At 35.6% G+C, this 18687-nt stretch overlaps 1 protein-coding gene across 2 annotated transcripts in view; it reads left to right on the top strand.

The window, feature by feature from the left end:
* The window catches only part of UCHL5 (ubiquitin C-terminal hydrolase L5), a 40275-nt gene extending 26574 nt beyond the window's left edge, over positions 1 to 13701 (top strand). The window contains exons 8-11 of one of the 2 annotated variants that reach the window (XM_046679666.1): positions 4374 to 4476; positions 5536 to 5649; positions 8037 to 8135; positions 13258 to 13701. In XM_046679666.1, coding sequence (XP_046535622.1) covers positions 4374 to 4476; positions 5536 to 5649; positions 8037 to 8135; positions 13258 to 13302 — 361 coding nt within the window. In that variant the 3' untranslated portion in view covers positions 13303 to 13701. The remainder of the gene's footprint in view (positions 1 to 4373; positions 4477 to 5535; positions 5650 to 8036; positions 8136 to 13257) is intronic. The other variant, XM_046679667.1, reaches the window with a different exon arrangement.
* The last annotated feature ends 4986 nt before the right edge of the window (positions 13702 to 18687 follow it).

The following is an 18687-nucleotide window of genomic DNA, read 5'->3' as shown; positions in this document are numbered from 1 at the left end:
GGGATTTTGATGGGAATTCTCTCAAACATTTATATCAGTTTGAAAGTTGGCATCTTTACTATGTTGAGTCTTCCAGTCCATGAACATGGTATGTCTCTCCATTTACGTAGATCTTTTGTAATTTCTTTCATCAGCATTTTGTAGTTTTCAGCATATGAGTCCTAATACGTGTTTTGGCAGATTTGTACCCAAGCACTTTATATTCTTTTGAGTAATTACAAATGGTATATATTTTCATTTTCGATTTCCGAGTGATCATTATTAGTGTGTAGAAATGATTTTTTTCTTTATTCTGCATCCTTCAACCTTGCTGAACTCACCCATGTTAAGAGAAGAAAAATGTATTGTATTTACCCATAATTTTACTTTTTCCATTGTTCTTCCTTCCTGATGTTCCAGAATTCCTTCTTTTATCATTTCCTGTCTGTTTAGAAAATTTCCCTTAGCCATTCTTTTAGGATGGGTCGGCTGTCAGCAGATTCCTAATTTTTCTTCATCTAAGGAAGTCTTGATGTCTATTTCATTCCTGAAGGATGTTTTCACTGTGTATAGAATTCTGTTTTGACAGTGTTTTCTTTTAGCACTTGAAGAATGTTATGTCACTCCTTTCTGGCCCCCATGTTTTCTGATGATAAATCCACTGTTGAAACTGTTTTGCCCCGTAGATACAGTGTTGTTTCTCTCGTGCTACTCTCAAAAATTTTTCTTTGTCTTTAGTTTTCATAAATTTGAATATGATGTGTCTTGGTGTGCATTTCTGTGTGTTTATCTTATTTGGGGTTTTCTAATCTTCTTGAGTCTGTGGGTTTATGTCTCTTGTCAGATTTGGGAAATTTTTAGCCATTCCATCTTGGAGTACTTCTTCAACCTCCCCTTCTTTCTCCACCCCTTCCAGGACTCTGACACAACTGTTGGATCTTTCACTTTAGTCCCACAGGTCCCTGAGGCTCTCTCCTTTCTTATGGGGGACTCTGTTTTCTCTGTTCTCTCTGGTTCAGTTGGGTAATTTCTGTTGTCCTCTCTTCCAGTTCACTGATTCTTACCTTTATCTTCTCCATTCTGCCCAAAGCTCCTCCTTTGGGCCTTTTTATTATTGTATATTTCATTTGTAAAGTTTTCATGTAGCTCTTCTTTATATCTTCTGTTTCTTTGCTGAGACTTTCTGTTTTTTCATTTCTTTCCAATGTGTTCATAATTGCTTGTTGAATCATTCTGTGATGGCTGTTTTAAAATCTTTGTCAGAGAATCCTAACATCTGCCATCTCGCTATCTATTGAGTTTCTTTGCCATTCAAATTGAGATTTTCATGATTTTTAATATGAGGAGTGATTATTGATTGAAACTTGGCCATTTTGGGTGTTTGATAATAAGATTCTGGGTATTTAGAACTTCTGTTTTAGCTGGGTTTTATGGGCACTGCTCTGGCAAGGTAAATCAGGGATGCTGCCTTGTTATTGCCAGATAGGAGTAGAAGTCCAGGTTACCCGCTCCACCTCCATTGACACCTGAGGTGGGGAGGGGTTCCTTGTTGCCCCTGGGCAGGGGTGGGAGTTCCAGTCTCCAGTAGGGCTTCCACTGATACCACCCTGGCTGGGAGGGGAAGGCGTGCCCTGTCATTGCTCTCTGCATGACTCCACTGATGCTGAAGCTGGGGAGGCTTCTTTACCACTGGGTGTCAGTGACTTCCCACTTCGTCTCCTCTCATACCACAAGTAGGTGCCATTACCGCCTGCAGAGGTGAAAGTCCCAGCTTCCTGCTTACCCTGTTCTGACACCAGCCCTGCTGCCTCAGTGTTACAGCCTAGTGAGGACGGAAGTCTGGGCTCCCTGTTCAGCCTTTGCTGGTGGGTAGGGTTGGGGCCACAGTTTTTTCAGTTGTGTTTGGCTATGGGTAGAGTTCTTATTGTCTAAAAGTTTTCTGTCTCATGAGGTTGCTCCTTTCCTGTTGGAGAGAAAGAGCAGACTTGTTGGCGCTTTTTTGTCTGTCGGTTGGCATTTCTTGGTTGCTAGCTTCCTTAGCTTCATGTCCAGGGTATATGAGGCAGGAAGAGAACCCAGGAAATTCACCACCGTGGCATCTTTGAGTCCTCATGTCCTAGCTGGTCTGCCTTCTCTCCACCTTTCACAATTTTCTTTTTCTTTTTTTAATATATATTATATCCAAGGGTTTTTAGTTTGATATTTTCTTAGTGGGAGGAATAGGGAAATGGAAGTCCCACAAGTAGATTTTTAAGAACAACATTTTTACATAGTTCAAAGCATTGGAGTTATACTGGGCCCTGTTCTTTCTGGTGAATAGAACTGTGTATGAGAAGCTCTTGCAGGTGAACGAATGCAAAAACAGGTTTACATTTTCTTTATATTTTCATCTTGATTCAGCACCATTTATATAAAGTTGTGGATAATTTTTCTAACTTAAATCCCTACTGTAAACAGGCTTGTACTATGAGATGTTTCATTGGCATCAGAGTAGTGAAACAGCATTCAGAAATTTTACAATAGGATATAATCACGTTATATTAATAAAATATTATACAAACATTTTACACATTATTTTACATATTTATATATAATAAAAACAAAATATAGGTGAAATATTAAAAATAGGACCTACATCATGACTTGGAAAAAAGTATATACATATATGATAAAACAATGTATAGGTGAAATATTAAAAATACATTAATTAAAAAGAAAAACTACATCATGACTTGGAAAAAAGTGTATAGTAAGCAGTATAGTTAATTACCATCAAGATGCCAGTTTAAAGACAACCTAACAATTGGGAGAAGATACTTGCAAACCATATATCAGACAAGGGGTTAACATCCAAAATATACAAAGAACTCATATATCTCAACAACAAGAAAACCAATAACCCAATTAAAAAATGAGCAAAAGGGGGCCGGCCCTGTGGCCGAGGGTTAAGCTCGAGTGCTCTGCTTCGGTGGCCCAGGGTTTCACCGGTTTGGATCCCGGGCGAGGACATGGCACCACTCATCAGGCCACGTTGAAGTGGCATCCCAGATGCCGTAACTAGAAGGACCCACAACTAAAATATGCAAATATATACCCGGGGGATTTGGGGAGAAAAAGCAACAAGAAGAAAAAAAAAAGATTGGCAACAGTTGTTAGCTCAGGTGCCAATCTTTGAAAAAAAAAAATGGGCAAAAGATCTAAACATATATTTCTCCAAAGAAGATATATGGATGGCCAATAGGCATATGAAAAGATACTCAACATCATTAGCTATCAGGGAAATGCAAATCAAAACTACAGTGAGGTATCTCCTCACTCTGGTCAGAATGGCTGTAATTAACAAGATAGGAAACAGCAAGTGTTGGAGAGGGTGTGGAGAGAAGGGAACTCTCGTACACTGCTAGTGGGAGTGCAAACTGGTGCAGCCACTATGGAAAGCAGTATGGAGTATCTCAGAAAATTAAGAATAGATCTATCATATGATCCAGCTATCCCACTGCTGGGTATTTATCCAAAGAACTTCAAAACGCAAAGCCATAAAGATATGTGCACCCCTATGTTCATCACAGCCTTATTCACAGTAGCCAAGACTTGGAAGCAACCTAGGTGCCCATCAAGAGATGAATGGATAAAGAAGATGTGGTATATATGCACAATGGACTGCTACTCAGCCATAAGAAATGATGAAATCCAACCATTTTTTTGTGACAACATGGATGGTCCTTGAGGGTCTTATTCTGAGTGAAATAAGTCAGAGGAAGAAAGTCAAATATTGTATGATCTCACTCATAAGTAGAAGATAAAAACAACAACAAACACACACATAGCAATGGAGATTGGATTAGTGGTTCAGAGGGGAAGGGGAGGGGGGTTAAAAGGGGTGATGAGGCTCACATGTGGTGGACTATAATTAGGTTTTGGGTGGTGAACATGATGTAATCTACACAGAATTCAAAATACATTACAATATACATCTGAAAGCTATATATTATATTCCAATGTTACTGCAATTAAAAAAATATAAAAAATTAAAAAGATGCCAGTTTAATTAATTTAACAAATTTGAGGTCTTAGTTTTTCTGAGATCTTATGTAAATGAGTTACCATATTTCTTATAAAAGTATGAGAACTATTAAAAATATTAAATATTTAGGAAGTACTAACCTTATTTTAGAACATTTAAAAAATATTTGTGATTTATGAAATTTAGCTGTTTTTTCCTGCAGTTATACTCTTTCATATATAAAAGCTTTTTTAAAATGTCAGTTATTTCATTAGCCTATTGATAGATTTGTGTTTATCCCAGAGAATCATTGGGATAATCACAATAGATGATCTTGATTGTAATAGTGCTACGATTCTTTATTACATTATAAATTTTAACTTTTTTTTAGGTACAGTGAAGGTGAAATTCGATTTAACTTAATGGCCATTGTGTCTGACAGAAAAATGATATATGAACAGAAGATAGCGGAGTTGCAAAGACAGCTTGCTGAGGTTTGTGGCCATGTTGTTTTTTTTGTTTGTTTGTTTGCTGAGGAAGATTCGCCCTGAGCTAACATCTGTGCCAATCTTCCTCTATTTTTTAGTATGTGGGCTGCCAGCACAGCACGGCTGCTAACAGAATGGTGTGTGTCCGTGCCCAGGAGCTGAACCTGGGCCACCAAAGTGGAGCGTGCTGAACTTAGCCACTGGGCCGCTGCGGCTGGCCCTGTGGCCATGTTTTTAAGTACAAAGTTCTAGCTTAGTTATTCTGTCAGGGAAAGTATTTCCTTTCCTTTCCTTCTTTCTTTCTTTTTTAAAAAAAACATAGATTTAACCAAGTGTCCTGAGTGGTGGTGAAGAGAATATGCTCTGGAATCAGGCTGCCTCCATTCAGCTCTTGTCTTTACCACTTAGTGGACATGTGAATTTGAGTATATTTCTTTGTGCCTCAGTTTCTTCATGTAAAATGAGGGTAATAGTATTTACCTTATAAAGTTGTTATGAGGATTAACTGAGATAATACATGTGAACCAGTTAAAACAGTGACTGAGAAATGGTATGTGCTGAATAAGTGTTAGCAATGACCTGTTTACTGTAATTTCATTGTACATTAAGCAAGTTAGAATGTATTTCCTACAGAGTTAATCAGGTACGTTTAGATTCATATGTAATCTTTATTAGTCTCCATGATTGACTTTATGTGGTAAATATGATTGGAGAGGAGATTCGGTAATAGACAAAGATGTTTTTTTACATTCCTTTGTTCTCATTTTCTTAAGAGTATATTTAAGCAAACTTATTTTATAGCTTAACAGAAGATTATAGCAATACTGTATGCTACAGTACAGCTTGTTTTTAGGTAAAAATTCATATGTATTATTGTAGAAGACGGAAATAGGGAAGGTACTAGTTAGGGCTTTTATCCTTTAAAATTGCAGTTAGTAGGCTGGTATTCTGTCACCAATATTAAGAGTTAGAATTTGAAAATAACTGCATATGTTTATCGTTGTAAAATATTCTGGACTTAAGCCTCAATCGTTAGGGTGTGTGTTTCTTTTTCTTTCCCCTAAGGAGGAACCCATGGACACAGATCAGGGTAATAATATGTTAAGTGCTATTCAGTCAGAAGTTGCCAAAAACCAGCTGCTTATTGAAGAAGAAGTGCAGAAGTTAAAAAGATATAAGGTAGGTTTCATTTGTTCCTTCCATGCTTAGTGTAGCGTGGGGCATTTTGACATGACGCTATGCTAAGTGCTAGTTTTTCCCCCATCATTTGCTAGTTTTCAGAATAATGAGTTGATTCCCTGGCACCCTACAGAGGTAACTAGCGAGGTTTCTTTCTTTTTAATTTTTTTTAAGTATTATTACGAACAGATTTTTAACCTCTTTAATGCTTCAGTTCAATGCAGTTATTATTGAGGCTCTAATTCTCCCATTTTTGGCCATTTGGAGCCACTTCAAGCTGTTCCCTAAGTCCTTGTGACATGGCTCTCTCCGTCTTTGATAGCTTCCTTGCTTTCTAGTATGACAGGACGTCTCAGACTCATCTGGTACAATTCCTGCTTCAGACTTGGAATCAGCCATTTTTTCAACGAGGTCCTTTTGGTGGGAAATGGAATTTAGAAACCACCATCTGGGTGCTCAGGGTGCTTAGTGATCCTGATGGGGTTGTATTTCTAGGTCTTTTCAGAGCTAAGAAATGCTTTTTTGTTTGTTTCTTGTTTGATTTTTGAAGAGAAACTACAATGTGAATTCATATTAATACTCAAATTTAGGATTAAAGGGCTTTATATTTGAGGTTAGGCATTTGAATCTTTTCTCCTAAGCTGAAAGTCTTGGTTCCTAACGACATTAACATGATTACTTATTTGCTTTGTGCTCTATATATGTATAGCATACGTGTTTCTGATTACTTGTTTGCTTTACGCTATATATGTGTGTATAATGTATGCGTGTATATCTATTATAACAGTTTAGAATAACAATACCAGTAGTGTTAAAAACAACTGAAAAATTTTTTTCTTAAGTTTACTTTTTCCTTAGGATATATCCCATTTTGAATGTACAAACTACTGTATTTTTAAATTCATTTGAAAAACTTTTGTCTTGGTATGGTTCTCTCAACAATTTGATACACAACTGGGTTCATTTGTTTTATTTTGCTTTCCAATTTTTTAGTTTTTAAAAAAATGTTGATTTAACTTTAGTTATCTTAAGCGTTTATATAATTCAGAGTAAAATAAAAAGCAAGACTGTTTTTGATAATGTCATTCTTAACTCGAAATCTCTCTGAGAAGCTTTTTTAAGAGAGTGAAAAGAGTGAAGAGAACTTAGAATTTTGTATGACTTTGGAAATGGTACTTATGTCCGTTATAATGTAGGTCACAGTAGAAAAAGCATCGTTATTCATTTGAAGCTCAGTTGAAGGCAGGGATTGTCCTTTTTCTTTTTATTGCTCACCAGTGTCATCATAGTGCTTTACATCGTATATAACTAACAAATGAATATTAAATGAAATAAATGGACTTTAGACAAGTAGGATTTCTTGAGGTAGAAGTGGTAGGGGCTGGCTCCCGCGTGTTCCAGGCAGGAAAGAGGAGGCCAAGGTCATGGAGACAGGTAAGTAAGGGATGAAAGCTTCAGTGTTTATCTTCCATCTGATGTGATATTAAAAATAACTACCTATCATTTATATCTTCTTATGCAGGGTTATTACATAATTAACTAATTTTTAATATTTGCCTAAAATAAAACACAAACTAATTTTCAAAATCTTTCCCTGCTACATTGTTTGAGAATGCTTTGTTCAAAAAAAGATAAAATGATTCTCATATTGATATAAAATGAACATGTGTTAAGATTTTATTTAATTCATTAAGAAATTGAGGGAACCTGTAAGATGTCACAAGTAGTTCAAATGAGAAATCAAGCTCAAATTTATATGAAGTAAAGGAATGTTGAAATGAATTTACAAAAGATGGAGACTGTTTCTTCCTCTGGGAGAAGGGAAGTAAATTCAGCCCGTATCAGGTGGAGTGTTTAACAGCTCAGTGGCAGTGGAAGGCTAGATCAGTAACGGGGCGGGGGTGTGCTCTAGATGTTGCATAATTTTCCATTGAAGCGCAGATTTTTCCCTACTGTCTACTCCCTTTTGATGAATAATAATTCCAAGAAAGTTTATTCTTGATCACAAAAGTAAAGCTGGTCTCGGTAGGCTTGGCCTGGTTATATGTGTAGGCGTCGTAATAATAGTGTTGATTTATCATGTGGGCCTTCTTGAGTTTGCTTTCATAAGGTAGGTTTTCGTAAGTAACCTTAGATTAGATTTTTAAAAGCCTCTGTTATTTGCTAAGCCAAGAGTATGAAACCACACTCAAGAAACTCTCTCCACATGTTTTATTATATTACTCTTTATTCTCAGTGGGAACAGAATCTCATTATTTCTAATATTTTTCCTACGAGAATGGAGGATTTTCTCCCGTTTCTAATTTGAGTTGGATGCAAAAATTAAAATTTCAGAAACTTAATGGAAATGTAAAATTAGTTTGGTTTGATATTTCTTGTATTTTCAGATTGAAAATATCAGAAGGAAGCATAATTATCTGCCTTTCATTATGGAACTGTTAAAGACTTTAGCAGAACACCAGCAGTTAATACCACTAGTGGAAAAGGTGAGTATTTTACTAGTGAATATTTAAATTAGATTAAGATTCCCTAAAAACAAAGATTTCTTTTGGTTTGAGTAGAGGTAAATTTGTTGAAGTTTTTTCTTTTTCTTTTTCTGCTTTTGCCTATTGTATATGCTAGATGGACATTAGTTCATCCTGATAGTATAAAATCAAAATAAGAGCTTTCCCTACTGCTTCAGCCTTCCAGGATCCTTAGTGTCAGGAGCTAAGGTTGTACTATATTAGAATAGAATTTAAAGCATCTTCCTTTCTTTAAGCTGAAGACAAATTTTTAATGTTAATAATTGAAATAATAGATTTTTTTCTTATTTAGTTTAGCAAAAATTTGAATTCTCATAGAATTTAGAACTAGAATGGACATTGAAGGGGGAAGAAAATGTAGCCTAGACTAAGAAATAGATTTTCTTATTCCTAAGCCAGTATTCTTTCCACTGACGGAAAACTAGCATAGGTTAGTGAAAAATTCTGATTTCTCAGACTTTTTTCTTCAATGTAAGGCACTTAAATAAAATAGTTGTTGAATAAAAGTGAAATTCAGTTAAATCATTTTTAATTTATACTGTAAATCAGTGTTTTTGAAGGTGACCATCACTGGGCACTCTTAAAATATGTGTTACCTGGCCCCTCCCCAGATAATCTGATATAGGGGAAAGAATCTTTAATAAGTTTCCCCAAGTGATTCTAATGCAGCTGGTCTGTGTACCACATTTTGAGAAACACTTTGAGAAGACAAATAAAATTTTGGACCATTAACTTAAAGACCAGAATACATAATACACAGTAGGTATATTTTTCATATTAATTTTACAGTTTATGAAGCGAGATACATTTCATGCCAGCTAATTTATATCATCATAAATTCTAAATGATCTGAGTTGCGAGTTAAGGTTTTTTTGTATACCTTAGTACCCAGATCCTGAAACATATTCTTCAACTTTTAGCATTAAATGCCAAAATTATTGCAGAAGACTGCTACATCTTCTCTTTTCCATATGTTTTTCTCTTCATATGTCTCAGGGTATTAAAGTTATTAAAGTCCAACATGGGAAACTGATTTTTAAAGTTTTAGATTAACAGTTAGGGTCCTCTGACTCTCAAAATTAGTTGATTAACAAGCAGAGTACCTAGATACTGTGTTCTTTGTATGAAACATTATGAAATATTTCTCTATTAAAAATATTAAACAAAATAATAATATAGAATGCTGTGCTAAATTATATATGTCAGATTTTAAGTATAGATAAACAGTATTCAGGACCAGACGAATGTTGTTAGAGAAATTTGAAAGGTACATATTTTGCTTTTTTTTTGAAATATGCTTTTTTGGCGAGAAAGATTGGCCCTGAGCTGACTATCCGTTGCCAGTCTTCCTCTGTTTTTCCTCCTCTCCCCAAAGTCCCAGTACATGGTTGTATAGCCTAGCTGTGGGTCAGTTTAGTTCTTCCACGTGGGACGCTGCCACAGCATGGCTTGATGAGTGGGGCATAGATCCCGGCCTAGGATCTGAACTGGCGAACCCAACCACTGGGCCACAGGGCTAGCCCCTGTATTTTGCTTAAAGTTGGTCTGTGAATAAGTTTTTTTGTGTGCAAATTAGGAAAAGGACTATATTTGTTTGATTTTACTGACGATATATCCCCAGGTGTTTTTGAAAGCATAGTTGGAGACCACAGCTTTTGCATTAGAGCTGTACTTCTTCAGTTCACATTATTTTGGACACAGGGTGGCAGTATATGAATGCCTAGTGTTAGTGGGACACTAGCGCAGGCAGTTCTTGTGCTTGCGTTTGTTTTATTGACCTGCTTGCTTTTGCCTATTTCTCCAAACTGTTCTTTGATTAGTAATGTTGCACAAGCAATATTGAGATACATTTATTTCTTGTGTATATCCAATATCTGTTATCCCTCTAGATTCTGAAAAGAATTCAGATTCATTATTTGATTAAAATTTTTGAAACGTTTTAATTACTCATCAAACATTTATATAGCTGCAGCTATATTCTGGGCATTCTGTTAAAGTCTGGATGTACACATAATTAAGACGCAGTCTTCTCTCAGGCAACTCGTGGCATAGTTGGAGAAAGGAATGAATAAACAATTATAGTACTGTGCTGAATATTATTCTGATAGGTGCTGGAATAAAGTCACGCTAAAGATCCTGGGGGCGTACAGGGTATCTCCTGAATAGCTTTGTGCCACTTAAAATGTCACATCCACAAAATTTCAAATCCATGGTTAGAATTAAATGCTTACTCTCTACCAATAAATCAGTTTCATTTCCTTACCGCCAATGTATTTTTGTTCATCTTATTTTGAAAAAAGAAATCATTATATCATATTCACTATCACTTTCTGCTGATAAATGCAAATGTTAAAAATTAAAAAACAGACTAGGTTAAGATTAGATTTTATAATTAAATACAATATAAAGGCTTTAATAGTGATAGTTATTACTTAATGGCAATACTTCTAAGAAAAATTATATGTCGAATTCAGAAATGGAGTATTAAGTTGAGACACCCTCCCTTCCCCCAGTCCCAGTAGACTAAGGGGTCGAAGCGTGGAAGGCGTAGAAGGAACCAAACAGGAAAGATGCGGCTGTGCTAGGCAGTGTTGCTAAAGGCCAGACCCGTCCAGGTGCAGGTTTCTAGTAATGGAGGCAGCTGCTCACAGCTGCGATGGCATGAACGTGGTTGAGCTGAGGAAGCCTTTGCATTTTACAGAGTAATAAAGGGTGAAGGCTGTGGTTCTCCCAAGGGCTTATGGCCCTAATGAATTAGGTTAGCATCTTGCCTTGTGAGTGCTTTTGTTATATGAGGCTTCTCCCCTTATCTGATGAGTTCACTGAGTGTGCGTTACATAAAAACCTCTCAGGAGGTAACTGAAAGTATACAGTTAATAAAACTTCTTTTGTCACATACCACATCTGTTCCTTAAAATATAAACTAAAATCAGCTAGATTAAGATTTCATTTGTGAAACTGTCACTTATTCAAGTATACTTAGAATTCTTTAAAATTTTTTTTTTCTTTCTGCTTTTTTCTCCCCAAATCCCCCCAGTACATAGTTGTATATTTTAGTTGTGGGTCTTTCTAGTTGTGGCTTAAATTTTTATCTCAGCCTTTATGTGTAATTCTGAATCATTGTCTGTCCCAAGTTTTTAACAACCACCAATAATCTACCGTAGTGTAAAATCATAGATTCAGTTGCTAATGGGGAATTCACAGCAACTTCACAGTGTTGAATTTTGTCCATGTTTTACTAGGACATTATAATTCTGTTGGTGATAAATAATCTTCAGAACTTACTTTTTCTGTCCCTTAATAGAAATACGGTAGAAGAATAGTTGTTATTCACGATAATATCTACATTAATATCTACGATTACAGAATTATCTGATGAGTCAGCAGTTTTTAATATCTCATTAGCATACTATGTAGAAGGAAAGTATTTTTAACCATGTACATTTTTTCCATGCTATTTAGAAATATGGTGGTATTTTTTAACGAAGGCAGAACAGAATATTAGAAGCTTTCAGTTTAAATCTCAGATATGTTACTTATTATTAAGCTGGTGCTTTTAGGCTATTTACTTTGTTATGCTATCTATTTCCTCATCTGTAAATTGGGAATCACACCTGCTTCACACTCGTGAGAATTAAATCAGATTGTATCTGTAAAATACATAGTGCTCAGAAATGGTGGCAATTATTTTTAACTTAAGTTATTCTTAGTTTTATCTGAATTATATAGTTTAATAAATATATGGACACTCTCTACATTATATGTCTTTGCTCAGTTAATTACATTACAAAGTTTATATCATAGACTAGTAAATTCATTATTGTTACCCCTACTAAATGTTCTTTATATTCAGAGTCTATTCAGAGATCAATAAGGAAAGAAGTACTTATTTTTATTTAAAATTGTCTAAAATTGAATTGTATTTTCATTATTTGGAAATAGGAAACTTCTTTGTATGAGAAATCTTACACATTTCATACTACAAATTATGTTGGTTAACTAAAAATGTTCGTGCAGGCAATTTTATTATTTTTTGTATGGTACATATAACATATTTACTCTTAATATATTCTAAGGCATAGCACTCAATTTTATCGAACAGTTGAATAATAATTGTATTATCTAATACATTATAAAAAAGGATTGTAATTACATAATTTTTTAATCTGAGGAAGTTTTGTCTTAATAGCAAAAGCCTAATTTAATTGTTCCTTTCTGATTCACATGGCATAGTAGAAAGAACGTTATATTGTAGTACTCTAAAATCTTCTCAAGGTGTCATCTGAGACCAGCAGAGTTGGCATCGCCTGAGAGTGTGTTAGAAATTTAGAACATCAGGCATTTTACTGAATCAGTCTGCGTTTTACAGGGTCCCCAGGTCGTCGGTATGTACATTGAGAAGCACTGCTACAGAACACATGTCCTTTGACCTCTGTTGAGGTTTTGTTATATACTAGCTGTGTGACTTTGGTCAAACTTGATGACATCTCTAAGCTCTCTGTCTTCTTCATCTGCTAAAAAAGTGGAATTACTGCAAGCTATATAATTGTTGTGAGGATCAAATGAAGTAATGTGAAAACATTTTTTAGGTCATATACATAGGGTTTATCAACACTACAGATATCTAATCCTTTAGTGATGTTACGTAAAGTCATTTAAACTCTTATGTTAAACTCATTTATTCAAACATGCAGAAACTAATAAAGGATTTTTCTTATACTCAATTTGATTGAGAAATGGGCACATCTTTAAATATATTGTTTGAAATACCAATGAGTATGACTTTATGGAATGAGTACATATTTTTAAGTTATTACAATTATAATAGTACATTTCAGTTTCAGATAAGAAAGAACTGGAAACCAAACATGATCCTTTTTTATTGAGGACAAAGTATAACTACATAATTGTCCAGGAGTAGTTTGTTCCAAGTCTCAAGTTATAAAAGATAATGCTGTAGAAACCTTATAAATGATACATTTCAAGCTCTTTAGCTTAAGATTGCCCTCTTAAACACATTTTATTTTAATATGATCTAAAGTAAACTTTTGAGATTTTATAGCATGCTATCTTTAATTTCTAGGCAAAAGAAAAACAGAATGCAAAGAAAGCACAGGAAACCAAATGAAGAAGATGCTTTGGGATGTGTACCCATTCCTGCTTCTGCAGTTGTTTTCATGGAAACCATTAAGTATAAAGAACTTTGAGCAACATCCTAATTGACTCAGTGCACGTTTGGCAGTAGTCCCAGTCTGTCTTGTCGTTAATGCATGGATTCATAAACTTTCCCTACCTGCATCATGTGCATGTAGTGCATATTAGATACAAGTGATGTTAAGAGTGCTTGCTCAAATTCCGTTATTTGACATTGGTACTCTTGTTGGTTCTCTGGATGTGTAACTACCCAATGAACCTAGAAAATGCACACATGATATTCTCTACCTGTAATTGTTATAATTAATCTTTTGATCTTTTAGCTCAGTTAAATGCTTAAAGTTTATAAATGTCAGATCTTGATTAAACTGAATCTCTTGTTTCCTCTCATCATTAGTGGGTAAAAAAAATCAGTATTTCTGTCTTTGATGTCTAAATATTTTGAGGATTTTATCTCCTATACCAATTATTTGAAAAAGTATGATTTAAATGCAGATCATTTGAAAAAGACGAAAGTACAGTTTCTAGTGATTTTCATTGCTGCCGGTAGAAAAATAATAAACATCCCACTTTTATCTTAGCAAGTTTCTTTAAGTGTTTGGGGTTGTTAATGTATTATAGAGTTGTCTCAGGAAGGTGTGTGTGTTATGCTTCCAAGCAAAGTTTCAGGTTAAGAACAAATTGTAAATCTTACAGATTTTTGGTGTTACTCTCAGTTTGGCAGCATTGTTTCAAGCTGTTAAGCTGTATCTTTAGGAAAAAATCAGAGGTTTGACAGTTCAGGCTATCTGCTTTTTAAAAAAAGGATAATGGTTGTGGGGGAGGATTCTTCTGTGCTAATTTGAGCAAAATTAGTGCAGCCCAATAGCTTCCAAGAGCCATGTGTGGTTTGCCTGCAATGGGTTTTTTTAATTGGTTTTGGGAGTTGCTTTGTTTTTTATTTTATAAAATAATACTGTATTCTTGCTCCTAATATTCTTTTCCAAGTTAAACTTTAAAAGAAATTTTATGAAACTTCTTTTTATAAGGGAAATCATGTACTTTTTTTTTTTTTTTTAACTAGGCACATTTCTGAAGTTGATGCATGACTTTTTAACATTTTATTATGGAAAAGTTTAAATGTTTGAAGGGAGACTGTGTACCCATCTTCTAGCTTCAGACACGTGAATTTTTTAGGGATTGTCTTTAAGCTTACTACATTGTGGTATTAAATAACTAAGTTGAGGGAACCTGGTGGGAAATTGAGTAGAAAAATTAATGAAACACTTTTCATACATAATTTCAGTTGAAGGTAATAAAGAAGAATTTATACTTTTTCATTTGTTTGTGGGCAAATATATTTTGCTCTAGATATGATAGTAATGATGGAATGTTTTCAAAGCCATGATACAATTTTTAAAAATAATTTTCAGAAGGGTTGTTTTAGGCTCATCTTGATCCCATTCGTTTATTTCAACTTAATTTATACACCCTCTTTTATAGAGGCTTAAATTTTGTAAAGCAATACAAGGAGTATGATAGTAAGTAGTAGACAATAATCAAGACAGTGTGATACTGACTTAAGGATCAACAAGTAAATTAATGGAATAAAAGAGAGAGCCTAAAAACAAATCCACATTTATATAGTTGTTTGATTTTTGACAAAGGTAGCAAAGCAGTCCAACAGAGAAGGAAAGTCTTTTCAACAAATAGAGCCAGAACAACTAAATATCCATGTGGAAAAGATGAACCATGACCCCCTACCTCACAGAAGGGAATTTGAGACGGGTCATAGGCCTAAATGTAAAGCTAAAGTATAGTGCTTTCTAGAGAAAAACGTTGGTGAATATCTCTGTGACTTGAGGCTAGCCAAAGGTTTCTTGGGTCACAGAAATCAATAACCATAAAAAATCCAAAATTACTGTTTATCAAAATTAAAAACTTGTCTTTGAAAGATGGTTTTACAAGAGTAAATAGTATCAAATGACATTTAAAAAATAATTTTATAAGACTACTGTGTTAATAGTTATAAGGATATTTGCTTATTAATCTAATTCTAATAAAATTCCTTGACAGGAATTTCCATAGCTTAAGAATGGTTTGTTTTGTCTGTTTCTTGTTTGATGATTGCAAATGCATCGTGACCCTTCATGATAATTTCTGCCAGTGAATAAAGAAGTGTGACTTGTCCTTGTCTGAGCCCTAAGTCATGAAGCTAATGGGTAGAGAAAATGGAGGAATAAAGAGCAATTCAAGCAGTATATAAATGTTCAGTGGAAAGCTTAAAAAAAAAAAGCATTTAAAAGAAAGTCTTCTTTGCTCATTTCACTTTTGCCCTTTTGTTTTCTAAAATCTCATTTAATGATTGGGTAGGTGAAGGCACTCCTATTCTCTTTTATGCCTGGGCTAGCCAATTCTAAGGGATATGCTTCTGCTGTTATAAACAAAGAAAGCTTGCCAACAGCTGCGGCACCGGCTAGTCTCACTTCGTATGTTTAGTTCCCAAGATAGCTGCCCTTTTCCTAGCAGAGAGCAGTCAGCTTGACTGTGCCCCTAGAACAGACAAATATTTGTTCTGAGCTCATGAACCATGGGGACTCGCTCCCTGTTTAGACCATGTGACATACTTCTGTGCGTATTATGGTATTCCATGCAGATTGATGCCTTTAGTTCATCTCTTAGTTGCCTGAAACATTTCAAGAGACATTCAGAAATTACTCTTTTTTTTCCTCCTGTACGAGGGTGTTGTTTCTTCTCTTTGAAAAAAAAAAACGGCTTTTAAGGTTTTCTCCTTAAAAAAAAAAAAGAAAATTTAAAGAGAAATAAACAAAAATAAAATTTAAATTACCCATAGTTCTACCATGAGGGATGACTACATTAACATTTTCATGTAGTTAGGGATCCTTTTTTCCCTTGTGTGTATATACGTTTTTGTGTGTTAGCCTTGCATGCTCTCCCCACTTTCCGAAACAGATTTATGTAGTATGAATTATTTTTACAGTTGATGATACACAATTTGTCATTTTTGTATCATTGACAACTTGCTTGCAGGAAACAAACCACTCTAGCTAGTTTAGGATGAATGGGGATTAATATTGGGGTTTTTGAAACTGCATAGTTCCCTACATAGTCGTTGAAAGGTAAGGAGGAGTGGGCTCAAGTTGGGCTCTCCAGGCACGACTCCCAGCAGAACATATATTACTGGCCCATGGGGAAACGGCAACTTCTGCCCCACTCAGGGGCTTCACCGTCGGAATTACTGATGTTAGAACACGCCGCAGTGGTTGTGTTCTAGATGTGAGGGACCTGCCACAACTATCTTTTGGTGCCTAGCAACTACATAGGGGTGCAGAAAAAGTCAGCCTCTCCCTGGCTAAGCGTGCCATTCAGAATAGCTAAAGCCACAGGCAGATGGCTCTGCCTGACTGTTGACTTTCAGATCTTCCACAAGGTTTTCTGCAAGGGAGTCTGGGAAGTTAGTTTTTAGCTCTCCAGCCTGTGCAGAGTCGGAAGGTGTTCTAGAAGGAGGAGGTTGGCCTGGTGCTGAGTGCAGATCCACCGAGTCACCTTCTTGCATTCTTCTGCCCTTGAACAAGCAGTTTTTCCTTTTTACATAAGTGAGACGTGTTTATTTTCGAGAAATGAGAATCAAATCTAGTCCTGTTGCCCAGAGATAATCACTGTTAGTGTTCTGATGTATGTTCTCCAGAGAACGTGTGCTATGCTCACACGTCATTGATACTTCTTTTTTATGCAAATGGGTCATACAATTATATATTTTGTTGCATGCTTTTGCCCACACCAACTTCTTTGCATATTAATAAATGTGGTTGTATCACATCTTTTTTTTTAATGGTTGCTTAGTATTCCATTATATAAATATGGTCTAATGTATTTAATAAGCTTCTAATAATAAGGAATAAAGCATAGAAATAAAATGGGCAGACTGGATAGTTTGACTTTTAGGGAGGAATTTCATTTTTTTAAAGTAACGTGAATTCCTGAATCAGTCAAACATGCACCTCCTTTAATTTGTTGTTTTCTTTAACTCGTGGTTAACTGGCCTAAATGCAGTGACTGACGAGATACAGATTCACCACTTGCAGCATACCTAGTACTTTCTGGTTTTGACTTGATTATATTAACATCTTGAGAACTTTCTTTGGTAATTTATTCAACATATATCAGTTGTTCTAAATGCTGGAGATATGGTGGTGAATAAGATCTGGCCCCTGCCCTCATGGTGACCCAGGCAGTAGACAAGCCCATGTAGTGTCATTTTTCCAAGTAGTTGTAAGAAATAAAGCAGCGCAAAAGTATGGAAGGAGCTGAAGTTTGATAGGGTGGCCATGGAAAGTCCCTCTAAGGAGGTGACATCTGAGCAGAGACCTAAATGAGGAGAACGTTCTTCTCTGGTGCTGACTCAGCACCATGAAAGTAGATTGCATACAGGCAGAACCAACATGCAATAATTCAGAATATTAATTTGCAGTAGTGTTTAATCATTCGATGGTTTATAAAAGTTGACTTGGGGTGTCAATATGAAAATAGGTTGAATAAAAGTTACATGGAGAAAAGGCTAGGACCACTGACCTATGTTCTTTTTAGGCTGTCCAGATATTTTACATAATAAACTTCTCTAAGCCTTGTAGCAGTAATAGTATGGTGTTGACTAAACCATAAAACCAGTGGGAAAAGTCTCATGCAAGTATATTTTTAAACAATTTGATATACACTGTGATTAAAGATGTGTAAACAGGGGCCAGCCCGGTGGCGCAGCAGTTAAGTGCACACATTCCACTTCAGCAGCCCGGGGTTTACCGGTTCAGATCCCAGGTGCGGACATGGCACTGCTTGCCACACCATGCTGTGGTAGGCATCCCACATATAAAGTAGAGGAAGATGGGTACAGATGTTAGCTCAGGGCCAGTCTTCCTCAGCAAAAAGAGGAGGATTGGCAGCAGATGTTAGCTCAGGGCTAATCTTCCTCAAAAAAAAATTTAAAAAAGATGTAAACATTAAAACTAAAACAATGAAATTACTAGAAAAAATATGGGAGGATATTTTGTTTATTGGGGATAGGGAAAAGCTTCCTAAATAAGAAATAGAAAACACAAAAAGCAATCCAGGAGAGAAATACTTGACACACAAAAATTTCTGTACAATGAACACCATAAGACTTTCTATTTTTTTTTTTTTGAGGAAGATTAGCCCTGAGCTAACTACTGCCAATCCTCCTCTTTTTGCTGAGGAAGACTGGCCCTGAGCTAACATCCATGCCCATCTTCCTCTACTTTATACATGGGACGCCTACCACAGTATGGCTTTTGCTAAGCAGTGCCACGTCCGCACCTGGAATCCGAACCAGCAAACCCCATGC

Source organism: Equus quagga, chromosome 12 (assembly GCF_021613505.1).
Source record: "Equus quagga isolate Etosha38 chromosome 12, UCLA_HA_Equagga_1.0, whole genome shotgun sequence".
NCBI lineage: Eukaryota > Metazoa > Chordata > Mammalia > Perissodactyla > Equidae > Equus > Equus quagga.
The sequence above is the reverse complement of the archived record's forward strand: the minus strand, read 5'-3'. Positions and strand labels throughout refer to the sequence as shown.